General features: G+C 49.2%; 7 protein-coding genes across 7 annotated transcripts in view; 3 read left to right on the plus strand and 4 right to left on the minus strand.

The window, feature by feature from the left end:
- Window positions 1–3,991, minus strand: part of F5B22DRAFT_637289 (RNA dependent RNA polymerase-domain-containing protein) — a gene marked incomplete at both ends in the record, with an annotated part of 5,238 nt that extends 1,247 nt beyond the window's left edge. Inside the window, 8 exons of the mRNA XM_047977418.1 lie at window positions 140–301; window positions 437–1,106; window positions 1,216–1,485; window positions 1,639–1,733; window positions 1,784–1,889; window positions 2,188–2,505; window positions 2,673–3,302; window positions 3,424–3,991. Coding sequence (XP_047829428.1) covers window positions 140–301; window positions 437–1,106; window positions 1,216–1,485; window positions 1,639–1,733; window positions 1,784–1,889; window positions 2,188–2,505; window positions 2,673–3,302; window positions 3,424–3,991 — 2,819 coding nt within the window. The remainder of the gene's footprint in view (window positions 1–139; window positions 302–436; window positions 1,107–1,215; window positions 1,486–1,638; window positions 1,734–1,783; window positions 1,890–2,187; window positions 2,506–2,672; window positions 3,303–3,423) is intronic.
- A 1,436-nt stretch (window positions 3,992–5,427) lies between these two features.
- Window positions 5,428–7,257, minus strand: F5B22DRAFT_274621 (uncharacterized protein). Its single transcript, XM_047970240.1, has 3 exons — window positions 7,091–7,257; window positions 6,036–7,036; window positions 5,428–5,962 (listed from the first exon to the last, which is right to left on the minus strand). The coding sequence occupies exons 2-3, from the start codon at window positions 6,814–6,816 to the stop codon at window positions 5,529–5,531; spliced, it is 1,215 nt and encodes a 404-aa protein (XP_047829429.1). The 5' UTR covers window positions 6,817–7,036; window positions 7,091–7,257; the 3' UTR covers window positions 5,428–5,528.
- A 1,208-nt stretch (window positions 7,258–8,465) lies between these two features.
- Window positions 8,466–9,883, minus strand: F5B22DRAFT_274535 (uncharacterized protein). Its single transcript, XM_047970239.1, has one exon. It carries the CDS (start codon window positions 9,441–9,443, stop codon window positions 8,826–8,828), a length of 618 nt encoding a protein of 205 aa, XP_047829430.1. The 5' UTR covers window positions 9,444–9,883; the 3' UTR covers window positions 8,466–8,825.
- A 1,703-nt stretch (window positions 9,884–11,586) lies between these two features.
- Window positions 11,587–12,762, plus strand: F5B22DRAFT_647956 (neutral protease; the record flags this gene model as incomplete). The annotated part of the gene is made up of 3 exons (XM_047978955.1): window positions 11,587–12,377; window positions 12,441–12,676; window positions 12,743–12,762. The coding sequence occupies 3 exons, from the start codon at window positions 11,587–11,589 to the stop codon at window positions 12,760–12,762; spliced, it is 1,047 nt and encodes a 348-aa protein (XP_047829431.1).
- A 327-nt stretch (window positions 12,763–13,089) lies between these two features.
- Window positions 13,090–15,413, plus strand: F5B22DRAFT_274028 (cytochrome P450). Its single transcript, XM_047970238.1, has 5 exons — window positions 13,090–13,206; window positions 13,419–13,628; window positions 13,690–14,675; window positions 14,743–14,880; window positions 14,945–15,413. Exons 2-5 carry the CDS (start codon window positions 13,427–13,429, stop codon window positions 15,155–15,157), a joined length of 1,539 nt encoding a protein of 512 aa, XP_047829432.1. The 5' UTR covers window positions 13,090–13,206; window positions 13,419–13,426; the 3' UTR covers window positions 15,158–15,413.
- Window positions 15,414–15,654: 241 nt separating this feature from the next.
- On the plus strand, window positions 15,655–18,110 carry F5B22DRAFT_612421 (uncharacterized protein). The gene is made up of 7 exons (XM_047975344.1): window positions 15,655–16,228; window positions 16,282–16,353; window positions 16,421–16,470; window positions 16,535–16,716; window positions 16,850–17,460; window positions 17,514–17,703; window positions 17,769–18,110. The coding sequence occupies exons 1-7, from the start codon at window positions 16,142–16,144 to the stop codon at window positions 18,023–18,025; spliced, it is 1,449 nt and encodes a 482-aa protein (XP_047829433.1). The 5' UTR covers window positions 15,655–16,141; the 3' UTR covers window positions 18,026–18,110.
- A 384-nt stretch (window positions 18,111–18,494) lies between these two features.
- Window positions 18,495–20,171, minus strand: F5B22DRAFT_647958 (uncharacterized protein; the record flags this gene model as incomplete). The annotated part of the gene is made up of 3 exons (XM_047978956.1): window positions 18,495–19,669; window positions 19,801–19,915; window positions 20,016–20,171. 3 exons carry the CDS (start codon window positions 20,169–20,171, stop codon window positions 18,495–18,497), a joined length of 1,446 nt encoding a protein of 481 aa, XP_047829434.1.
- Between the last annotated feature and the right edge of the window lie 1,147 nt (window positions 20,172–21,318).

Raw genomic sequence — 21,318 nt, forward strand, 5'->3', positions numbered from 1 at the left:
GCCCCCCCCCCCCCCCCCCCCCCCCCCCCCCCCCCCCCCCCCCCCCCCCCCCCCCCCCCCCCCCCCCCCCCCCCCCCCCCCCCCCACGGTTTTTATGCAAGTAAACAGCCATTGGTATTGAATTAAATTCTAAACTTACTGATCTGTAGCCATAAACTTGACGAAAAATTCAGTCATATCTTCCGCGCGTACATTTCTACCTATATCAAGAGGCGGAACTCGTGGATAGTCAGCAGGTTCGAATTCGAGCTTGCATCCGTCGACAAGAATGGGATCCCATATCACGTTATAAATGTCGCCACTAAATCAATCTTGTATCAGTCTAACTTGGTTCAAAAATGGGAACTCACAGGCAATGTTTTTCACGCGTCGAAGGTTGCGAACAACTCTAGCTCAACGTAGAGCTTAAGGAAGGGGCAGGTTCAAAATAACTTACTCAAGATCACCTCCGCTAAGCTGGCTCGGCAAATCTCGATTCCCCTTTTGACTGAACACGATACAGTTGGAGAGGCTGCAGAGCGGGTGGCCTGGAGGTGGTGTAATTGCTCTGCGAATCTGTATGTCTCCAGGATGCAATGCAGGAGATCGGGTGACAATCACGAGACGATCGTCGAGATCAGGGCATGAAAGTCCGTGCTGCTTGTCGAATGTAATAAACACTTCTTCATCCCCTAAGTAACCAAACTCGTCCATAACCCCAAATAGAGTCACGCCTTGCTCTACGGGTATTCGAGACTTGTGTTTGAGCAGGCGAACCTCGCGTAGCACAACAGCCTCTACAACAGAGCAGAGGAATGCATCCTTCTTGTAGTCCAATTTTATTCTATGAAGACGTTGAATGAACTGGGAGAAGCGCATTTGTTCTGCCGTTTTCTGGCGCCTTAGAAACTTCACAGTATTTTCAGTTGTAGCAGTGATCATTCGCAAACGATTAAGCTCCCGGTTCTGAGCCTTGAAAAACCATGATTCGGGAGCTGTCATATCCTCAAGGATTTTGATCATTTGTCGATTGAGGACCAGAGGTATGGGCTTATTTGCAACGTCGCATATCTCGAGATTTTGGGTATCTGGGCTCTCAAATTTGAGCATACTCTCACGCACGCACACTTTCAAAGATCTACATTAGTTTTCGGTTTGGTGGAATATGGTTGATGATTCGAGCTTGGAACTTGCCCTTGCAACACATTGGAGAGTTGATAGTCAGGTGGTACTTACTAACGTTGCCTTTCAGCGTGTCATCTAGACTTAGCATGCCTTTCGCACCAGCCCATCTGATTTGAAGGCAAGTAGCTGTCTGTGACTTCTGGGGTAGGTATTCACGAATTGCCTCCAACAACTCCCTCGAAATAGTTCCGACACCATCACTAAAAACACGGTTGCCATTTTTAGACTTCACATCTGGTATCCGTATGATTTCGGTGCCCAATGCCTCCAAATCAACTGCTATAGGCGTTTCAGAGAAAGCCTGGCCAATCCGGGCCGCACCTATGACACGTTAACGTATCACGCCATACGACATGCCTTTTTCAACTTTACTTACTGCGAGGCAGTCAGTAAGTTTCTCACTAGATGGCTGAATAGAGTTCAAGGCGTCATAGGATATGTCGAGCACGTACCATCGAGCAGGAGAACGAATACCTTGGAAGTCACCGAGTTCAAGTATCACACTGACATAGCTGCGAAATTGTTTGTTATCATCGATAAAGGCGGCCATGAACCAAACAGCATGAGATCTGAATACTCTAGTTAGATCTGATCAAATAAGTATGCAAATTTGACTCACCGTAGAGATGAATGCGAGAACCCTAAGAATTTGTATATTCGTCCGGCGATCGAGAAGCCCTCATTGAGAATATGATTGAATCGCGAGTATATCTTATCCAATGAGACTAGATCAGATACGGTCAGCACATAATATCAATGCAATCGAGCAACTTGAGTACGGGCTCTATGTAATTGGGTAATAGTAGATATAGAAGGTCCATGGTAGGAAGGTGGCACTGTAAATCAACTACACAGAAAAGAAGTAAACAAGATAGCTAAGCCCTTCCCCAAAATTGTTGCGTGTCTTCTCCCGTTCTAGAATACTGGCGCGACCTGAGGTGTAGTAAATGATATAGCTAGCAAGACCCACAGAAGAAGATCAAAGTGAAATGAATAAATAATGAGGAATAAGGAAAGACGTACCCTTAGCATTATAGAAGATATCCTGACCGTCCTCATCACAGAACTGGATGCGCGCAAAATAACCAGTGTGGCGTGGGAACTTCCGGAGGATGCGATTCTTTGCTTCAGGCTCGGGACCCCTGAACAGGATTCGAGTTGGCGTTACTTGCACTTTATAGACCATTGTCAAGTTCTGGCGCGCCCGATCCGAAAATAGACCTTTGGTCAGGCCTTGCCGCATCTCCTTTTCGTTAGATTCAAGTAATGACCACATATCATTGACGTCAAACATTTTGGCTTCTGTGTAAGGGCCTGGGAACGGGATTTGGGAGAACAGTTCTACAGATACAAAAAATTAGTTTATGAGAAGCGCGATGAGTAGCCATACGGCGACGCTGAAGACACCCTAGAGGTTAGAGGAAATAGGTTATAGCAGCCGTCGATTTTCCACGTATCACTAAGAATTTCTATGATTAGTTGATGAAATAAAAATAAAACGAACGTACTTTTCACAGCGTGAGATGAGAATGGAAGTCGTGTTGCCGCCAACGAAGCTCCAGACTCTGCCTTTCCTAAATTTTGGACTGTTGTAGGTATGTCGCCAGACTTGCTCATCTGGAGTCGAAGGAGCAAAGTTTGGGCGATGTGTGGTAGCAGATATCCATTTTGAACCAATCCTTGAAACTGATACAATATGTCAAACGGGATTGTCTGCGAGCACTCAGCAATAGTAGACTTGAAAGAAGCCAATCCCTTGGCCATATAGTTGCAATGATATAGAGCAATAGGGACGTTATGCCGAGTAAACTTTAAGTACTCATTCTCTTTTAGCCGTTCTATCTTGGGAGCGAATTCTTCCGGAGAGATCACGATAGAGTAGATGAGCGATTGGCCGATGACCTCACCGTGATTAACACTGCTGTGGGGAATCTTGCTCAAGCGTTCCCTCAAACGTGATCGAGAAAGGTTAGGGCTAAAATTCGAGACCAATCTACCCATGAGGGTAGTAAGCGCCGCGATATCGCCGCCTTCATGCGCAAGGAGGAAAATCTTGGGGGGTTCCCAGAGCGTTAGGAACAGCGAAGGCGGTCGGCCAGAAATGACCACTTCATCTATTGTTCTGTAAGGTATCTCGACTGTGAACTTTGGTTAGCAACCAAGTATCAGGGCGTAATGTCAGGTTTCAAGTAGTCTCAGAGGAGCGGAGTCACAGAGAAGCAGGGGCTTTGAACAGAGAAATAGGAATGCATCACTCACGACGTATCTGGCCGGGGCTGTGAGCGTAAGAGATAATCAAGGTATCTCTAGCGAACTTTGCGGTACCTTGTGGAATGCGCCATTGAATATCAGCTGTGTACGTTAGGATGTTATTTGGATAGTCATAGTGGCCGCATGATAGTTCATTGATATCAAAGACGACATGTTTGGCTGTACGTGGCTCCTCGTCAATGTCAGGGGGGTGCTCTCTTTCATAAGCGCTCATCTCTAGCACCTTCAGTAACGTTTGATCGGGTTCCCTGTCACTTTCCCTGCAAAAAACGTGGTTACTCAAGAGGCTGAGACGGGCCCTCATCCTTGGTTCTCCACGGGCACGAAGGGAAGCGCCAGGAAGGCGCTCCTCTCCATGAGCGTTCAAAAAGGTCTGACCGTCCTTACGGTAAAGAAAAGTGAGAATACCGAAGGTTCTGTCGCGAGGCTTGTCGCAGATCCAGTCCCTGATACCCAGTTGGTCTAGAAAGGGCGTTAATTCTGCAGTTAGGGTTCTCTCCGTCAAGGTGGGAGGCACGTTGGCCATGTAGACGGCAAATCCATTGTTTTGTGACATGACTTGCAGTCGTGCTGCTGATTCCAATGGAAAAAAAATTATCTAGCAGTTAGATCGCCTTGTGTAAAGTGACCGTAACGTTTGCTTGGCTTGCGATGGACGGTTGAAAGAGCGGCTGCCAAGCAAAGTGGGTGTGAGGGGGAAGAGAGAGGTGGTCGGATCTTGAAGTAAATAAGACAAGAAGAATACTCTCCTGATTCTACTATTTCAAGCTGGGCTAGAGATGCGTGTCAGGAAAGTTGGTGAGTATTAGAATCGTATTGTAGGCGTCTCTTTGAGCTTAGAACACACAGTTAGAGGAGAGACTGCTTCGTTGGTTCATAGGATCATCAGCCTGCCTACGTACGTGTCTTTCGCGGGGTTGGCAGCCCAAAGCGTGAGTGATTGTATCAAGATAAGGTCTGATTGGCACACACTGCAGCAATCGGCAATTGGCGGGTGCTACAACATAGGATGATATGAGGAGAGAGACCGGAATAGATGGGGTAAGGCTAGGTAGAAGGTAAGGGAGGGAGAGGAAGAGGCCCGGCGGGTGAAGGCGCGAGTGAAAGCACAAGGCAAACAAACAGACAGACAGAAGGTGGCCATGAAGGTGCAGGTGTGGCATTACTGTGAGGTTACACAGGCACTGCACCTACCAGACTATCACTTTTCATTGGAGGTAAGGAAGCGAATAGAGCACCAAGTACCTACAAGTGTACGATATCGCCAGCTGTCGTGAATGCTTGGTGAATGCTCCTCCTGACCCTCTTCCAGGCAGCCCAGGCAGCCCGGAAGGATAACAGGCAAAAATAAACCCATCTGCAAGTTTGTGAATGGCAAGTTGGGGGCGAGAGTACCTGCGAGCCTGACAGCTCACTTCGGGTGACAAAATCATAGGTGCGTACATTAACTGGATCGCTTGGTCCTAAGGGAATGCCCTCCGTACATGTAAGAGATGGTTGCTTGTCTTATCTACCTCTCTACACCAATTGAAGGTATTATTGGTCACCTAGTCCGAACGCATCGTACTCATTGAGCCGTGTGGCTACCGTACCATCCCATGAAATGCAGAAATAAAGAGCGAGACACGCATGCTAGCCTGCCGCACATCGAACGCATGTGCATGCAGTACGAACGGAGGAAGCACGACGACGAAGAGGCGTATCCGGAAGCCCCCGCACATTCATCCAATTCGAACAAGAAAAGTCGGGTTCAATATGTCTTATTCTTTTCCCCGGTTACCTTGACGTGGAACCGAGGGCCTATGACACTTGGGGGTCTAATGATATCAATGTATGGAGTGTGGCAATTAGGTGAGGGCCAGAGTCCTATGGCAATGCGCAAGCTGGTCTGACCGCGGCTGCATACAACTGACTCCCTTTATCCGATTACATCACCTTACCAACGCCTTTGGCAGTCTGGGTATCATAATCCTAGTATGAAAAAGATGAGGTGAAAGATGAAATAAATCCTGCGTTTAGCCTACACGAACAAGCAGCTCGAAACCCATATACCTCGTAGAAGCTGCTGTCCGTAGGTGTAGGTGGACTTGATTCTAATGGGATATTTCTAGGCTGAAGTTGAGAGTCGAGTTTCTAGCGTCGCCGAAAACGATAGGGAAGGTGCTGACATTCGTGGGCTGAGGCAATGGACCGTAGCTAACGGTGGAAGAGTTCTGTGAGCACGATTCAAGACTGCGTGTGCGCTTCCTTGACCGCTTTCTGCTGGCTGGAGTTGTCAGGGCTCCGGGGCGTTTCGGGGTTGTTAGTTTTTGATCCGCATCCCACTCGCATCCCAAGATCCCAAACCGAACCTGTTCTGGACGTGCAGGACCCTGAGATTTACTCATGCAGTGGACAATATAGTTGTTGCGAAGCCACGACAATGTTTCACGCACGCGCGTGTGCGTTTTATAGGCTTCTGGGTATACTTCGAAGTACGTTCGGCCGCCTCCACTACCAGCAAATCGCCTGCCGGGCCCATAAGAATCTATCGTTACCTTAAGCATATAGCCTAGAATAAAGCAACATCTAGCAAGAAGGGGGTGGGACATATCACCTACTTTGTTTTTGGTCCGATTGAAGGGGAGATCGTGATGGGCTGCGGATAGTCAAATAATCGATGAAGTAGAACTCTTTTAGATTCTTGAAAAGAGCGGCAAATTCGTAAACATGTCGAGGATTAGAGTGTTTTCCATGATAAGAATGGACACGTCCGCAGTAGCCACAGACTATATCCTGTCCATCCCACTCATGATGGTAACGAACGGCTAGTCGACGGATTTTAGCTAGCTGTTCAAGGTCCAGCTGTTCTGCCCAGTGACCGAGATGTCGCGCATGAATCATATTAGGATAATCGATACAGACAACATCTGAGGATCGTTGGAGCATAGCAAGTTGCCCGTCATTTAAGGTTAGATTTCCAGGCTGAGCAAGCACTTTCTCAACCAATACCGCGGCTTCGTTACAAGAGTCGTGAAGGCGGGCCAGAGTCTTGTTCAGGGCAGTGTAATATGAATTGTCGGCATTTGCTAAGGGGTAGATAGGTTTCAAGGTGGCAGTATGAGGGAAGGTCTCGGAATCCCGTGTTCCCTCGGTGTGTCGGTCGAGCAGAGTCACAGGAGGCCCATTACTATTGGCTCCTGCGGAGGTACGCGTGTGTACAGTTGCTGTATTGGCGGTCTCGACGAATTTGAGAAAATGAATGCCAGGCGTGAAGATGACATATTCCCAGATCATATGTCGTATATCGTACGGGAATTTCCAGAATAAATCGAACCGTTGAAGACTGCTGGGCAGAACGAAACGGATGGGCTCTAGACGTAAACTGGATGGTTGCGTCATCTTGACTGGTTGAGAACTATGGTTGGGATGGCGGCCGTAGTAGAGAGTTGCATGTGTCGAGCAAGCAGGAGCACCCAGCGGTAACGCCCGTATGAAATAATGAAGAGCCAGCCTCGGTAAATAAAACACTCAAGTCGACAAAGATTGGAATGAATGTCAAACTTGTTACATGTAGACAGCTGCGTACGTATCTCGATCAGGGAACAAGATATGAGGAAAACTATGAAAGAGAGTTAGGCCTGCTTGGCCAACGTGTGCCTTCGGTTTCTCTAACCTTTGGAAATGAATGTTAATTGCTTAATAAAGCCCTGCTCCTGAGCAGTTGAGATGGAGAGCGGTGACAGGACACGGCTGCTGACACGGGCCTGTGCCTTCTGTTGAAAGAGGGCCGAAGACAGAACGGCTGCTCAGGTAGAACGATAACCGGGAGGCGGAGATATTAAGGCCGAGTCCGGAATGGGCGCGGTACTGTAGTCAGCAATGTATGTCGGAGACAGGACGATGGGTCCGGCAGTGCACGGCCAGCAAGGTCAAAGTAGACGAGGTTGAGAGGCGGTACCTAGATACGTAGCTGACATACATGAGCATATTTCAGCAACTCGAAACTTTTCAAGAGGTCCCCTCCATTTAGCATGCTTGCTTGTGGGCTCGTGGCACAAACAAGCCCGGGGCCGCTTAAGCCGAAAAGCACAGGTAATTTAGGATACCGAAGATAGGTTCACACAGTGGGCCGTGTGGTGGCTTGATCAGTAAAAGGCGAAGTCAGGAGATAGGACATGGCACAATACCATGAAATACATAAGATGAAGTCAGCCCCAAGCACATACCTTACATCGCCCAAGAGGTGACGTAGCATACCTGAGGCAGATAGGCAGGCAAGAAGAGGAGGGTTGAGTTATCTGTTTTATTGACTTGAATATGCAGGGCTTCCTGCCCATAGAAGGCAGGAGAGATCGGGTACCATGAGCAGGTCAGGTTCGAACGGAACTGATTCAGATTCATGAGGCTGAAGTTGCACGTGTACCTAACATAAGCGCATGCTTGATACTTACCCTTCAGTGCAGAACGATGCAATACTAGGCAAGGAGGTTACTGGTTTGCCCAATGCTAAGACAGTGGCTTGATAGCATCGAGTTACCTGACCTATTGCCTTCCTGTCTTCTTGCTGTTCCCAAGTGCGGGCCTGATCAGGTACTTGTTGAACAAGTACCTGCCTTTGTTTACTTCCCGAACCACGGGCTTCCATGTGTTGGGTGGGTATAGGTGCCTTGACTTGATGCCAAGACAGCCTTGAGATATGTGTACGAAGCTGAGTAGGTCGAGATGGATCTCACTTGGGGTGGGAAGAACAAATGAACGACTTGGAGGTATGGAGAGGTATCTAGATCACCATGTTTCCATCCCTGGCCACTGATGAACTTTTCCTCAAGGGGCCTATGATGTGTCATTTAGTCCTTGGCAGATGAAAGGGATGGGATAGAATGGGCAATAATTTACCCATAAACTGGCAAAAGCACCAGTATTTTCCTAAATATACCTAGTAGATTGTATACCTACCTACGTAGGTAGATAGAAGGATGAATTCCCATCTTTTGTGCATCGCTTCTCAAATGATTTGAAGTTAGGTAATTACATAGGTAGGTAGGGCGCTATAGCAGTTGTATGCACCTGCCCCTACCTCTAAAGCACCTATTGCGCCGCCAGGTCTCAGAAAAAGCAGAATGTCCAACTGAGCTGAATACCTACTTCGTAGGTACATACGTAGGTAATGAATCTATCTAGGCACTGGGGTGTATCCTGGAGGTTATAGATGAGTCCGGGCAGCTTACAGAACAGTTTGGGACCTCGGTAGATTGTGACAGCAGCAAACTTGTGATTCCTTAGTCAGTGCCTATCTACATAGGTAGGTAGTAGAACTCTAGATGCTTGTCTCCTGACTCATCATCATCATTGGATAAGCCCATCCATGCCCTCTCACATTCGCCTTTCGAATGCTCAATATTGCAGTCTTAGAGCTCCATTTCCGCCTCATCGCTCTCGAAGCTCCCTTTCAGCGCAGCCTCATCGGCCCCTCCATTCTTTAACGACTCAGCCGAGATATCCTCTTTCTTGGCCGCCCACACGCTCCTCCATTTACCCTTGCATACGACCTTGACCTTGCCTTGGAGCTGATCTAGAGGCACAATGGGCTTCTTTAGCAGTACCTCTCGCTCCTCTGTCTGACCTGGCTCGATGGTCACGTAGGCGTCGTCTTTCGGTGGCATGAGTCGCCGCACCTGGATTGTGGGGATGTCGATAGGCGTGTCTTTGCCCTCTGGCGTGAACGACAAAAGACCCAACTGCACAGCCAAGGGATCGAGGGGAGAGTCCCAAGTAAACAAGGTTACCGGGCTAGAATGCGTATTTGTGACGCCAATGGTCAGCTTAGGTTGTGATGCGCTCGTCTGCCGAACAGACACTTTGAGCTCTGAGAGAGTTTGGTCCGACATGTCGACACGTTCTTGTTGCGACGCGACGGATCCCGCAGTAGGTGAAGACCAGGTGTTCCAGAGGACGATGAGAACGATGAATATTCCAAGCCCAGCGAAAACCCGACCGTGCGAACGAGAAGACTGCTGAGGAACCATGAATACCGTCAGGTATCGTTGAATGATGTTGGCCGTGGTGGCGGGGTGGTTGATGCGGGGAGCTAATTCTCGGGGTACAATACACTACTACCTACAGGCTACGATGCGGTAGGTGTTAGAAAGGTGGATATATTCCGGCCTTCAAATTTTGGACTGTGAAAATTGTGAAAAGGGTATGGCAATTAACAGCAAAGGAGAAGAGGATGAGAACTGTTTCCCCAAGGTATGATGATGACGACGCTGCTACTGTCGGTACACAGTACTAGGCATCACTAGAGGAGGCTTGGCGGTGCCATCCGGTATCTGGCGTGCCTGGCGCATTCCAGCTTCTTCATTCGGCCCCTGGCCTAACTATGCGCGCCACGACTGTTTAAGAAGGCGTTTCTGCCAAAGCTCTTGGCTTCCCAAGATCGACTCAATTTGATATACTTTAATATCAAACAAGTCACCGATGGACAACTTCGCACTTCACCGACATCCATTCAACGCTTAGTTATCACTTGGCACGCAACTCCTGAAGCAGACCTCACTGGTCGTTTTGCATACCATTGGCCGACGTTCGTCGTTTAATATTCACGAACGAATGATCCACTACTTAGAGGTTGAAACTGGAGTACTTTCCGAAAACAGTAGGTGAGTCTAAACATAAGCTTTTGCTGAGCCACGATGACGAGGTTTCTAGAAATATAAGTCTCGCTTGATTTACAAACAAGCACCAGTCCAGCCTTGGCGGAAATGCTGTTTGTACGATATCGGAGAAGAAGGATAACAAGACTAATTTGGAGGGAATCCACCATCAAGCCTTGTCGACTGACAACGCCTGTGCGCGCGAGATCAAGTTATTGACAAACTAGTGACGATTCGCTGGAGAAGACAAAGGCATGCCACTTCTCAAAATATATATTATCAAAGGTAGAGATCAGTCCCATATCGGCTATGGCCTGAGTAGTGGGTGGTCAACGAACATAGCTAGGCTGGCGAGTGGTACTACATCTCTCATATATCGTACCTGGTTGACAAGATCGGAAGCGCCGTCAGGGAGCATTATTGCGAGGCTGAACTCCATCGGGACCCTGACTGATCGGCAGGCAACGAATGGTGAAATCAGATCAGTGTACGTGTACATGTTCCCTGTTGAGGATCGAAACCCACAGCGCCAAGTAACGGCTTTGAAGGATGCATACCTCTTTGCTGCCTCTTCACGCGCGGCTCAGACTTTCAAGCATCACAAATCGATAATTGGACCTGACACTAAACCTAAAACTCAATAACTTCATTGAAGAAGGCTTAGGGTGATATCTAATTATGGATCTGTGATATCTGAAAAGCCGACCCGCTTCGCGCGCGCTGATATTCTTTGGGCCTCATCTTTTCCAAGCCGTCCAGTCATTATCATATCTGAACCAGCATTTACACGCAGAAAGCATACACAACATCAATAGCTAACTAACATGGATTCCATGACAAGAAGACCTGAACTTACGAATGAATCATTGGTATTCAGGAAACACTGCACAAAGACAGATGCAGGAAGTTGATCAGAAGTCAGCAGGTTGAAAGTCACGATCGACACCTGCCAAGCTCGCCGTCGACTAATCGTATGGAGTTTTTGACCTCGCAGTCCGGAAGACTAACTGTTGATCTTCAGCCTTTCCGCTGTGTCCTTCCATTCGTAGTATGAGTATCGCATATCGTACAAAACTCCGAGGTTCAGGGGAAGTCACCACAGCGTAGTGTTATTGCACTAGGAATCCATGTTGATAACTGTATGGTAAACCATCAGTCAGTACTGATCAGTCTTATATCTCTTTCGTGATCGACAATAATAACAACAGTAGCAACGAAGTGAGGATTAAGCGTCAGACGAAACAAGTTCAAACGATGTCTATCCCAAAGCACATGCCTCCTTTAGTATCGTCCGTTGCTGATCAACATCAGCAAGTCTTGCCGAGGGCGTTTGTCGTGGGTTGAAGTTCGTGGACCGTGATATATTGGACTGTGACAACCGAGGACGATCTCAGGTATAAATTTCGCCTGTATCCCAGAGTTCATTTGGGTTGTTTCTCATCACCACAGTCATCACTCCTCACTTCTCAGCTCCCAAGGTCCATCTTCCTACATTAACCATCCATTATCCGCCAAAATGAAGTTTGCCGCTGCCGTTTCCGCCCTCGCCACTATGGCCTCCGCCGCAGCGGTGGCCAAGCAAGCCTCGCCTCTCGATGTAAAGATCGAGATGGTTGGAAACAGTGGCGTCAAGGCTACAGTCACCAATACCGGCAGTGAGGACCTCAAAATCTTCAAGACTGGCTCCATCCTTGACAAGACCCCAACCGAGAAAGTCAAGATCACTCAGGGCAAATCGAGGGTCGCTTTCAACGGCGTCCGCCTTCGCGTCATGAAGAGCGGACTCCAGGAGTCCTCCTTCCAAGTTATCCCCGCTGGCAAGACCATCGAGCACACGTTCGATGCCGCTGAGCTACACGATCTCAGTGCTGGAGGTGCTGTCAGCATGGTCTCCAAGGGTGCCCTGCAGTACGCCAAGGCCGGAAGCACCCAGATCATCGGCTCTGTGCCTTACTCCAGCAACCTGCTGTCGGCCACCGTCGACGGCGTCGCTGCGTCTAAGATCTTCAAGGCCTACCACGCCAAGGCCAAGCGCCAGGCTGTCCAGGATGACTGTTCATCCTCCCAGGCGAGCGCCACGTCGGAAGCTATCAACACCTGCGCCGAGCTCGCTGCAGAGGCTGCGTCCGTTGCGGAGTCTGACGATGATAAGCTCGCCGAGTACTTTAAGAACGCGGATTCCTCAACCCGTTCAACCGTCGTCAGCGTCTTTAATGCCGCTGCCTCCGAGTGTGGTAGCACTAGCTCCGGCGCTCCTTACTACTGCTCAGACGTCTACGATGCCTGTGAACCCGGTGTCATTGCCTAGTAAGAAACACCGCCCCGTTCCTTGGGTTCCTATGCTCCTTTACTAACGATATACCCACACAGCACTCTGCCTTCCGAAGAATATATGGTCAACTGCCCTATCTTCTTCTCCGACTTGTCCCCCGCCAGCAGCTCATGCCACGACCAAGACCAATGGTCTACTGTCCTCCACGAGACCACCCACCTCCTCTCCGTGGCTGGCACTGACGACTACGGCGGATACGGCTACGACTTCGTCCAGAGCCTCTCCTCCGAGGAGAACCTGAGCCACGCTGACACTTATGCTCTCTTCGCCCAATGTAAGCTTGTCTTTGCCCCGTATGCTTCAATAAGAAATTAGTCGCTAACTTTGATCCCCTTGATAGCTCTCTACGCGGGCTGCTAAGCGCGTTGCTGGAATTTGAACTTTGTTCATGAGGATGTGTTTTGGAATGATAAACGGATGGCTGATGACCTCTTTGTTTCTTGTCCATATGACTGAAGCTGTATATAAACATAACACGACTCTCACGCCCGACTTCATAACGGGGAAGAGTATGTTGTATAAATGAAAAATCCGTTAAATGTAACATAACCGCTTTCCACATTGCAACCCTATTGTCAGTGTGAACCGGTTGTCCCTGGTTCCCGCGCGGCAACGAATCGATGATTTGGAGGATCCGCCCCTGGTCGATCCACGGCTACGGTATGCTGAGATGCATGTCTTGCTCGCATGACCGAAAATCGCGAGGCCGCCAGACCAGGATTGGTTCGGCCGTTCCACACTCGTGCGCGAAAATGCCGACTGGGTTAAAATCTATCTGATTAGGGATCTTGTATATCTGCTTAGGTATGTTTTCCATTTCATCGGCTCGAGGAGTCTGATTCTGCGCAGGGATTTGTAAGCGGTCGATACAATATCGGAGAGGTGGATGAGTGTGCGGGGATGTGGGAGGCCAAGTTGGGGTATTGCATGCGGAGATATTTAAGGATCGTCAAAAGTATATGAAATGCGATGGTTCGCCGAGTACTTGTATAGCACGACTATACTAATAAGATAAGCTATTGTCATGCTCGCTTCTAGTATCCTTTTCGGCGGAGTCAGCGCCCTAGCGCTCATCTACATCATCCAGAGGGTTATACACTCCATCCTATCGCCGCTACGGTCTGTCCCGGGACCGTTCCTCGCGCGATGGACCGACGCCTGGTATCTGTGGCAAGTGAGGAAAGGAGATTGGGAGGTCCGGAATATAGAATTACATCGTGAATACGGCACGTACTTCCTCCCAATCCCCATTTCAAAAATTACACCGAGCTCATTATCCATTACCAGGTCCCATCATCCGGTATGGTCCTAACCGCTACAGCATCGCGGACCCAGATGCCCTGGGTACTATCTACGGCCACGGCACGCGCTTCACCAAGTCCTCATGGTATGACGCCTGGATGACGCCCGGCGGCTGGAATCTCTTCGCGGATCGCTCCATTCAGCGCCATGCCAGCGCGCGCAGACAGCTTCAGAGCACATACTCGATGACTTCACTGGTGTCCTACGAGCCCTACGTCGACCAGTGTGCCGAGATCTTCTCGGAACGTCTCGTGGAGATGAACAAGGCGGGCTCCGTCGTCGACATGGGACATTGGATGCAGTGCTATGCCTTCGACGTCATCGGCCAGATCACCTACGGCGAGCGCATCGGGTTCTTGGACCGTGGCGCCGACATAGGCGGCATCATGCGCACGATCGAGAACGCGCTAGCCTACGGGACGCTCGTGGGAATTTATTCGCGCTTCCATCGCTTCGCGTTCGCGGTGGTGAGTTTCCTCGCGGGCAAGAAGGGCGCTGGCAGAGCGTTTGTCGAGGAGCTTTCGAAGGCGCGGATCGCCGAGGAGCAGGAGAAGCGCAAGGCCGCGGGGTTGGAGGGCAAGGAAGTAGGTGTCGGCGCGGAGCCGTTCGTCTCGAAGTTCTTGGCGAAGTACGAGCGCGACCCTGAGACGTTCTCCATGGCGCATGTCATGGCGGGCTGCACGGCGAATATGGCGGCTGGCTCGGATACGACTGGTGTCACGCTCTCGGCTATTCTATACTTTTTACTCAAACATCCGGAGTGTCTGCGAAAACTACGCGAGGAGATCGAAGAGTATCGGGCGAAAGGAATTCTGTCTGATACTTTCGCCTTTAAGGAGACGCAGCAGATGCCGTATCTCCAGGCCGTCTTTAAGGAGGGCTTGCGGATGCACCCGGCAACAGGTCTACCCATGGAGCGAGTTGTGCCGGACGACGGCGCGACTATTTGTAATCGCTTCTTTCCCGCGGGCGTAAGCATCATCGGCCCTTCTTCTTGAGATTACCTTACATTCATTCGATTAGCTGACTGGTGCTTAGACAATTGTCGGAATCAATTCCTGGGTAGCGCATAGGAACACTGAAATCTTCGGCGCAGATGCCGACGAGTTCCGCCCGGAGAGATGGCTGACGAGCGACGGAGACAAGCTTGCGGCGATGAATCGTCAATGGATACCTGTCAGTCCTACTCTTACCAAATCTCATATATATGCAACTGACAGACATATTGTGGCCCATGTAGTTCGGCATGGGATCTAGAACTTGCATGGGTCGGCATATCTCAACACTCGAGATAAACAAACTGATCCCGCGCGTGGTCCGTGGTTTCGATTTCGAGCTATCTGCTAAGGATTCTAGGGATAAATGGTCTACTCTGAACTGTTGGTTCGTGAAGCCTCAAATGTTCGAGGTAAAGGTTAAAGCTAGAAAGCCCACTGCTGTAAGTCAAGGGTAGGTTAAGGGCTGATGGTCGGAAGCAAGTGACTCACGGCTACATTGTTCTTCCAACTGGATGAGGCTATTTCTGAGATCTACTAACACGGTATGATCAATCGACTCATATAATGCCTACTGTACAATACTGCTGCTAGGATGTCTCGTTCACAGCGTTGTAAAGCTCATGCAATATCATTTCAATTAATGAATCTACTACTCATTTTCTGGCATCATCTTATAACCTCGAGGAGGTCTTATTGCATTTCCTATTCAACCAGAAATACCTCAAAGTGCAAGATGCGCAGTCCGAGTTGCGAATCAGAGCCTCTAGCGTCTATAGGACTTGTGTGGCTATGTCCAGTAAATGTAGGTGGTGCCTATGTCAATACCTAGGTAGGATTGGTTATAGTCAGGCAGTCGCTTCAACACATAACTAATCCGGAAAATATAGCCGAATTGACATGGGCTTCTACACGTGAAGGGTAACATGTAACTTCCACCTAGACAATGGCATATCTAAACTCCCCTCTCGTTGCTGTTCTTCTTTGCTCCCGACAACTACTTCCGCAGTGCTCTTGTCTAACTCCGAGACCTAAATCTCAAGCATTGCGCTATAGAAACGAGAAAGAGTTAGCACTGATAAGTCATCGTCTACCATATCATTCGTTGCAGACTTAGTTCCAGCAAGGCCACCCTGTGCCAAGTCCTAGGCGACAGCTTCGGGGCGAGGCAGACACATACCCGTACCATACTTATCTATCTAGTATCTAGATCAACCTTGTCAATTAGCTCTTTCTGCAGATTACCATGCATGGACTAGTTGACATGAACCACTACTGTAGGAGACGGTCCGATGCGAGTGTGTGGAGACCGAGGAATAGTACTTCTTGCCTCTCGCAGTATAGGATCTTTGGAGACTCACAAACTGCTAGTTTAAAGATACTCTTTATTTACCTCTCATTTCCCAGAATTGATTTGTAGTCTATTATATAAGTGACTCAAAATGGACGAATATTTATTTTCCGAGCATCTGGCTAGATTGACGGCTATCCCAGAGCCGATGAGTTACCTTGAGATACTCAACTATTCAGTAGGTCTGAAACAAGAGTATCACCGTTCATGGGGATCTAATTCGTTATACAGGATAATAAATTCTGTTCAGTAGGGACAGGCGCTTTGAGCAACGATCAGTTCGAGGACTTTCTTGACCGAAAGGTAATGGAATCACGGTGGCTTTGCTAAATGGTTATTGATAAAACATAAACCTGACAGTTTGCTCTAGGGTTCTTACTCTTCAGAAAACGAGAATCTGGTAAACGGTATTAGGCTTATGTAAGTCTTATAGAGATTCAAGAACGACTGCCTGCTCTTTTCTTACGCATATCGGAACTCATAGTGTTCAGTCTGACCTTTCAGAGCCGGAGACGTTCGCATCAAATGTAGTGTCTCTCGAGGTGGAACAGTATGAATCTCTCATACATAAAATGAAATTACCATTCCAAGGTCTCGAAGCATCCACTGCAGTTGGTCCCTTCTTTTGGTGGTGCTTGGACTTGGATTCAGCAGACCCGAAGCTACGTAAGCACGCCCTCATTGTACCCTGAATCGAAGCGTATAGCCTAGAACATGGGCGCTGCACTGAATATATTGAAAGGACTGTGCATATTTCGTTTATGAAGAATCGTTGATTGTTAACAGTTTACCACTGCAGAGCTGATATTTCGCAAGGCGGACGCAAAAGGGAAAGGTACCACTAAAGGCTGGGAGATGATGTTGACTTACTGCTTTAAAAGCAAGATCACGTCCGGTTATGTTAAAAGTACTAGCACAACGGATATTGATCGACAAATTCAACACCTGACTGCCTGCTCCAGGCCAGTGGCACATCCGCTGCTTCTCCCTATTCTTCTCTTCCACAGTCTTTCTGCAAAGAATGACGAAGATCAACGAGACGTTCGGGTCATGATACGTGAGCTTGAGGGCGCATTAAGCCAGCGGTATCAGCAATATGCCGCTATCAGCTACGGTCCTGGGCGAGAAATCAATCTCGATTCCTTGAATCACCAATTAACGGAGTGTCAGTGCAGAGTCCTGCAGAAGAAGCCTCAGGCTTGGCGCAATGCGCTTCGGAGAATGGAAAAGGCGATGCACGCTTTTTGGGGAACTCTACACGCCCATAGCATAGAAGACGAGCCCAATCCCCAGCTCCAGATTCTTCATCGGAGTCTGCTAAGTCGTTTAGACTTCCTAGCTGGCAAGCTTGACGGCCTTGAAAACTACAGTCACGTATCCTTGGAAAGACTAAAGACTCAACGAGAAGTAGTACGTAGGTCACTTTGGGGTTATTGCCAAGTTCGAGTTCTGACTTTTGGTAGATGCTCAGTATCCTTGATCAGAGAGAGTCGCGACTTAGCCTCAGAATAGCTGCCCAGCAGCATCGCCTAGCTGATGCCAGCAAGCGAGATAGCACCTCTATGAAGACGCTGACCTTCCTAGGCTCCCTATTTCTACCCGGAACCTTCATCTCGTCTGTATTCAGCATGTCCTTCTTTGATTTCAGCAGGGGTTAGTGAATCTCCAACTCACTCCTGCAATCCTACAACGTTAGTGCGAAGTTGACATGGCTACAGACCTGAATGAATCAACATCTAGCAGCGTTTGGCTCTACTTCGTGCTCGTGATTCCGTTGACGATGTTCTTCGTCGGCCTTTGGTGGCGATTCGACCAGGCTAGGTGCAAGAAGATCGACGAGGAGGAAGAGCCTGGAGAAGAAGTGAACATGCAGGCCCTAGAGCATCATATAATTAAAGAGCTCCAAAAGAGGACAGGAGCCCGACTTTCATGGAACACCAGTCGTTCTTGGCCAGATGAGAAGCAACATACCTGACTATGCTCGATGATGATTTCCAGCAGGTCAATACATCACATAGCATGTTACATGTAGAATATACGTAAAAGCAGAAGAATACTACGGGCCTTCGTGTAAATAGGTCGGATTGACTACAAATTCGTGCAGCAGAAACCAACTATAACCTACATATCCCCAGTCAGGGTTCTATCGTGATTGTTTTGCCAGCCAGTTATGCCCAAAACCCGCTCCAGTATGTCTTGAACCGATAAGTCATCATGCCATTCCCATTTCTAGATATGACTCCCGTGAATCCCGACGAAATGAGGGAATCTCCAGTATACCGTGTAGTGAATGAATGAGTAATAAATGAATGCAGCCACCCTGACTCCCACCAGAAACGAAAACATGCAAAGTAGTCAATGGTTGTCCAATGACCCCAATTAAAAGCTGATTCGAAATATGAACAAGAAATTATCGCGACTTAACTAACAGCCGAAACCTAACTTTAAGGAGGGTTCTGATGAGTCGGGGACGAATCGGCGGTTGAAGGACCGCGACTTATACTCGCAGCCGTTTGTCCAGCTAGTGTATTGGCTGGTCCATAATGCCCATGCAACTCGACGAATTCACGCACTGTTCCTAGCGCCCTAGCGTTGCTGTCGCCGCGGGCACGATTCTGCCCGGATACGTCGCTATTTCTCCTTACATGAGTCTTGCCAGGTTGTGCGGCGCCGCTCGACTGTCGTTGCGATACCGCCTCGGCACTCTCGGATGCGTCAAGCTCTGCTTTGCCGGGAGTTCCTTCCAGCTCGCTCAAGTCGCTACGCTTTCTACCATGCCCGTATGTTCCCTGGGAGTCTACGCTTACTCGCTGCGAATTGCGCGTAGCGGCGTTATCATCCGACATTTCCGATGACGAGTAGTGAAAAAACTTGTTCCACAATGGAGGCGATGAAGTATCCGAATGAATAAAATTGTACGTGACAGCCTGTGAACTAGCTGTGTTCGACCGAGACCGTGATGATCGCGGCATAAATCGGTTCCGATGGGGGGAGTCTAGATCTGCAGTAGAGTCAATTTCGGAAATTGTAGGCTGCCCGAAGCCAGACTTGTGAGAACGAGGTTGGCTATTTGAGGATTCGCGTCGGGATTCAGCAGCCTTTTCGGCTTCTTTGGCGGCCTTCTCGGCCTTCTTCAGCCGTAATATGATGAAGACAGCTGCTACGACGATAGCGATCAACAAAACAATAACGCCAGTGACGATGCCGCCAAGGGCCCCTGAAGAGAGCCCTCCACCTCCTCCACCTCCGCTGTCACTTGTCGGAAGAGCGTCGAGCTTCGCGATCGTGCTCGGAACGAGTTGTGGAATGACAGCTGCGGACGGGGAACCCGAGGACGTAGGTGGCCCGTCTATTTTAACAGTCATACTCGTAACGACAGTAATCGTCGTATGGCCTCGCGAGTCTGTCGTCGTCTTGGTCTCGGATATTGGGAAAGTTTGCGGGGTCCCATCATAACAAACGCCCGAACCACACACCTGACCACTCCGACAGCAACCAGCACCAAGAGAAACCGCGCAAGCTATCCAATTTGCTGGGCAAGATGGAGGCTCGGAGACACCGGGCGGGGGCGAGCAGCCATCGTTATCGTTGCAAATCAAACCAACCGGACAACATGATCCTATGGATATGCATCAGCTATGTTGGCCCTATCTATCTCCAAAATGCGAAGACTCGGGGAGCCGGTAGTAGTAGCCCTTATTATTCTTTTCTTTTTGGAGTCTCATGCAGGATATTTCTGTATCGACTTACCAGCACCGAGGGTTAATGGGCAGTTGTAGTACCCAGTTTGCCCGTTACAAGAGGTTGGGCCAGATGTTGTAGCGTAACATGATGCCGTACCACATTCAAAATTGGGCGGACAGCACTATAACGTTCGAAGTCAGTCAGTTATTGCTCCCTGACTCTGTTTCTCTACTATATTCCTGGCCCAAGTCTGTATCGCTTTGCGCTCGAGGATCACTTACTCCGCCGCCAACCGATGAAGGACATAACAACCAACCGTCTACTTGACAAACAGCCTTCCTTTTCGCATGCCGGAAGGGATTCGGATTCTTGGTAACCCAATGAACCTCCCATTCTCCATCATCTTCTGGATTTGCCAAGGCTGCCTGCGCTAACATCGTCGCCATCAGTAACCCTGCACTGCCTGACCATCGCCAGAGCCCTCGCATCGCGATCTCTTGTCAGCACGAGCAGGCGACACGTGCAACACGAAGTAAGTTCATACAAGGGTCGATCGACGTCGAAAATGGATATATGTGCGAATGTGTGGTGAATGTTGATGTTATGTTCGAAGATGGCCCTTCCGTCCGGTTTACAGAGCAGACGTATTCCCAACTATGACTTTCCAGCTGATTGTCGAGCTCAAGCTAGTCTCACGAAGCTGAGAACTATCCACGGGAGTGGCTGGACAGCTGGTGTATCGTGTATCGGATGTACACTGTCAGGATGCGATGCGACAGACAAAAAGGCCATAGCTCTCAGCGCTCGTGATGACAATGGAGAAGAACCTCTCGATTCGAAGTAGGACTGATCGAGGCGGCCCATCCTCTAACTAGCTGCTAGGCTGCGAAACTTATGGGACCGAGGGAATAGATCTTTGATATCTCCAACATGGGGGCCTCCACGTAACTAGGCAAGGGTACGAAGAGGTGGGATGGGGGTCTTACGATGACAGATTCACGAGCGGAATCTTAGACTGGCGTTCTTGGCCTATGGGGAAGCGAAGAGGACGGTCACGGGTATTGCACAGCAGTTCAAGCAGCCAGTAGCAGCGGTGCCTTGCCATTGTGCTTGTCGATATTTTTACCAAGCTGAGAGTGAATGCATGTTGGCGGCGCTTCATTCCGACCCCAAGTGTATTCATGGCCCCGCCGTCAGCATCTCACCTCATGGTGATTGGGCGGGACAACACCCCATCAGGCAACGCCAGCTGCAGAGTATCGGCGTCGAGAGCGACTTGGCGTGGTCATGTCGCATTGAGGCCCATCGCTGCTCATGTATCGGCGTTCTGTTGGCTGCGCTGACTGGCTTGATGGCTGGGTTGCCACACAAATCGATGCAGCCTGCTTCTGACTATCGACCGCTGGTGCAACTCTGTGCATGCTGCAAGACATCCGGTATGATAGAGAAGACCAAGAGAAGGACGAAGGAAAGCCGGGTTTGGGGAATTTGTGTCACATTTCGAGAAGCGCAATCCAGTATATGTTCCCGGGTTGGTGCACTTGTCATACGTCTCTGCCCTGCCCGTTTTCACTGGGTATATCG

The sequence above is a fragment of the Xylaria bambusicola genome (genome assembly GCF_022495145.1).
Source record: "Xylaria bambusicola strain CBS 139988 unplaced genomic scaffold F5B22scaffold_30, whole genome shotgun sequence".
In the NCBI taxonomy this organism is placed as follows: Eukaryota; Fungi; Ascomycota; class Sordariomycetes; order Xylariales; family Xylariaceae; genus Xylaria; species Xylaria bambusicola.

Excerpts from the sequence above, each read along its gene's own strand:
- F5B22DRAFT_274621 (XM_047970240.1), bottom strand. The coding sequence starts at position 6,816 with ATGACGCAACCATCCAGTTTACGTCTAGAGCCCATCCGTTTCGTTCTG. Across the intron at positions 5,963-6,035 it reads TCAATCGGACCAAAAACAAA|ATTCTTATGGGCCCGGCAGG; the intron begins GTAGGTGATATG and ends AGGTAACGATAG.
- F5B22DRAFT_612421 (XM_047975344.1), top strand. The coding sequence starts at position 16,142 with ATGGACGAATATTTATTTTCCGAGCATCTGGCTAGATTGACGGCTATC. Across the intron at positions 16,471-16,534 it reads GTAAACGGTATTAGGCTTAT|TGTTCAGTCTGACCTTTCAG; the intron begins GTAAGTCTTATA and ends CGGAACTCATAG. Across the intron at positions 17,704-17,768 it reads CTTCTTTGATTTCAGCAGGG|ACCTGAATGAATCAACATCT; the intron begins GTTAGTGAATCT and ends ACATGGCTACAG.
- F5B22DRAFT_274535 (XM_047970239.1), bottom strand. The coding sequence starts at position 9,443 with ATGGTTCCTCAGCAGTCTTCTCGTTCGCACGGTCGGGTTTTCGCTGGG.
- F5B22DRAFT_274028 (XM_047970238.1), top strand. The coding sequence starts at position 13,427 with ATGCTCGCTTCTAGTATCCTTTTCGGCGGAGTCAGCGCCCTAGCGCTC. Across the intron at positions 14,676-14,742 it reads ATCGCTTCTTTCCCGCGGGC|ACAATTGTCGGAATCAATTC; the intron begins GTAAGCATCATC and ends ACTGGTGCTTAG. Across the intron at positions 14,881-14,944 it reads TGAATCGTCAATGGATACCT|TTCGGCATGGGATCTAGAAC; the intron begins GTCAGTCCTACT and ends TGGCCCATGTAG.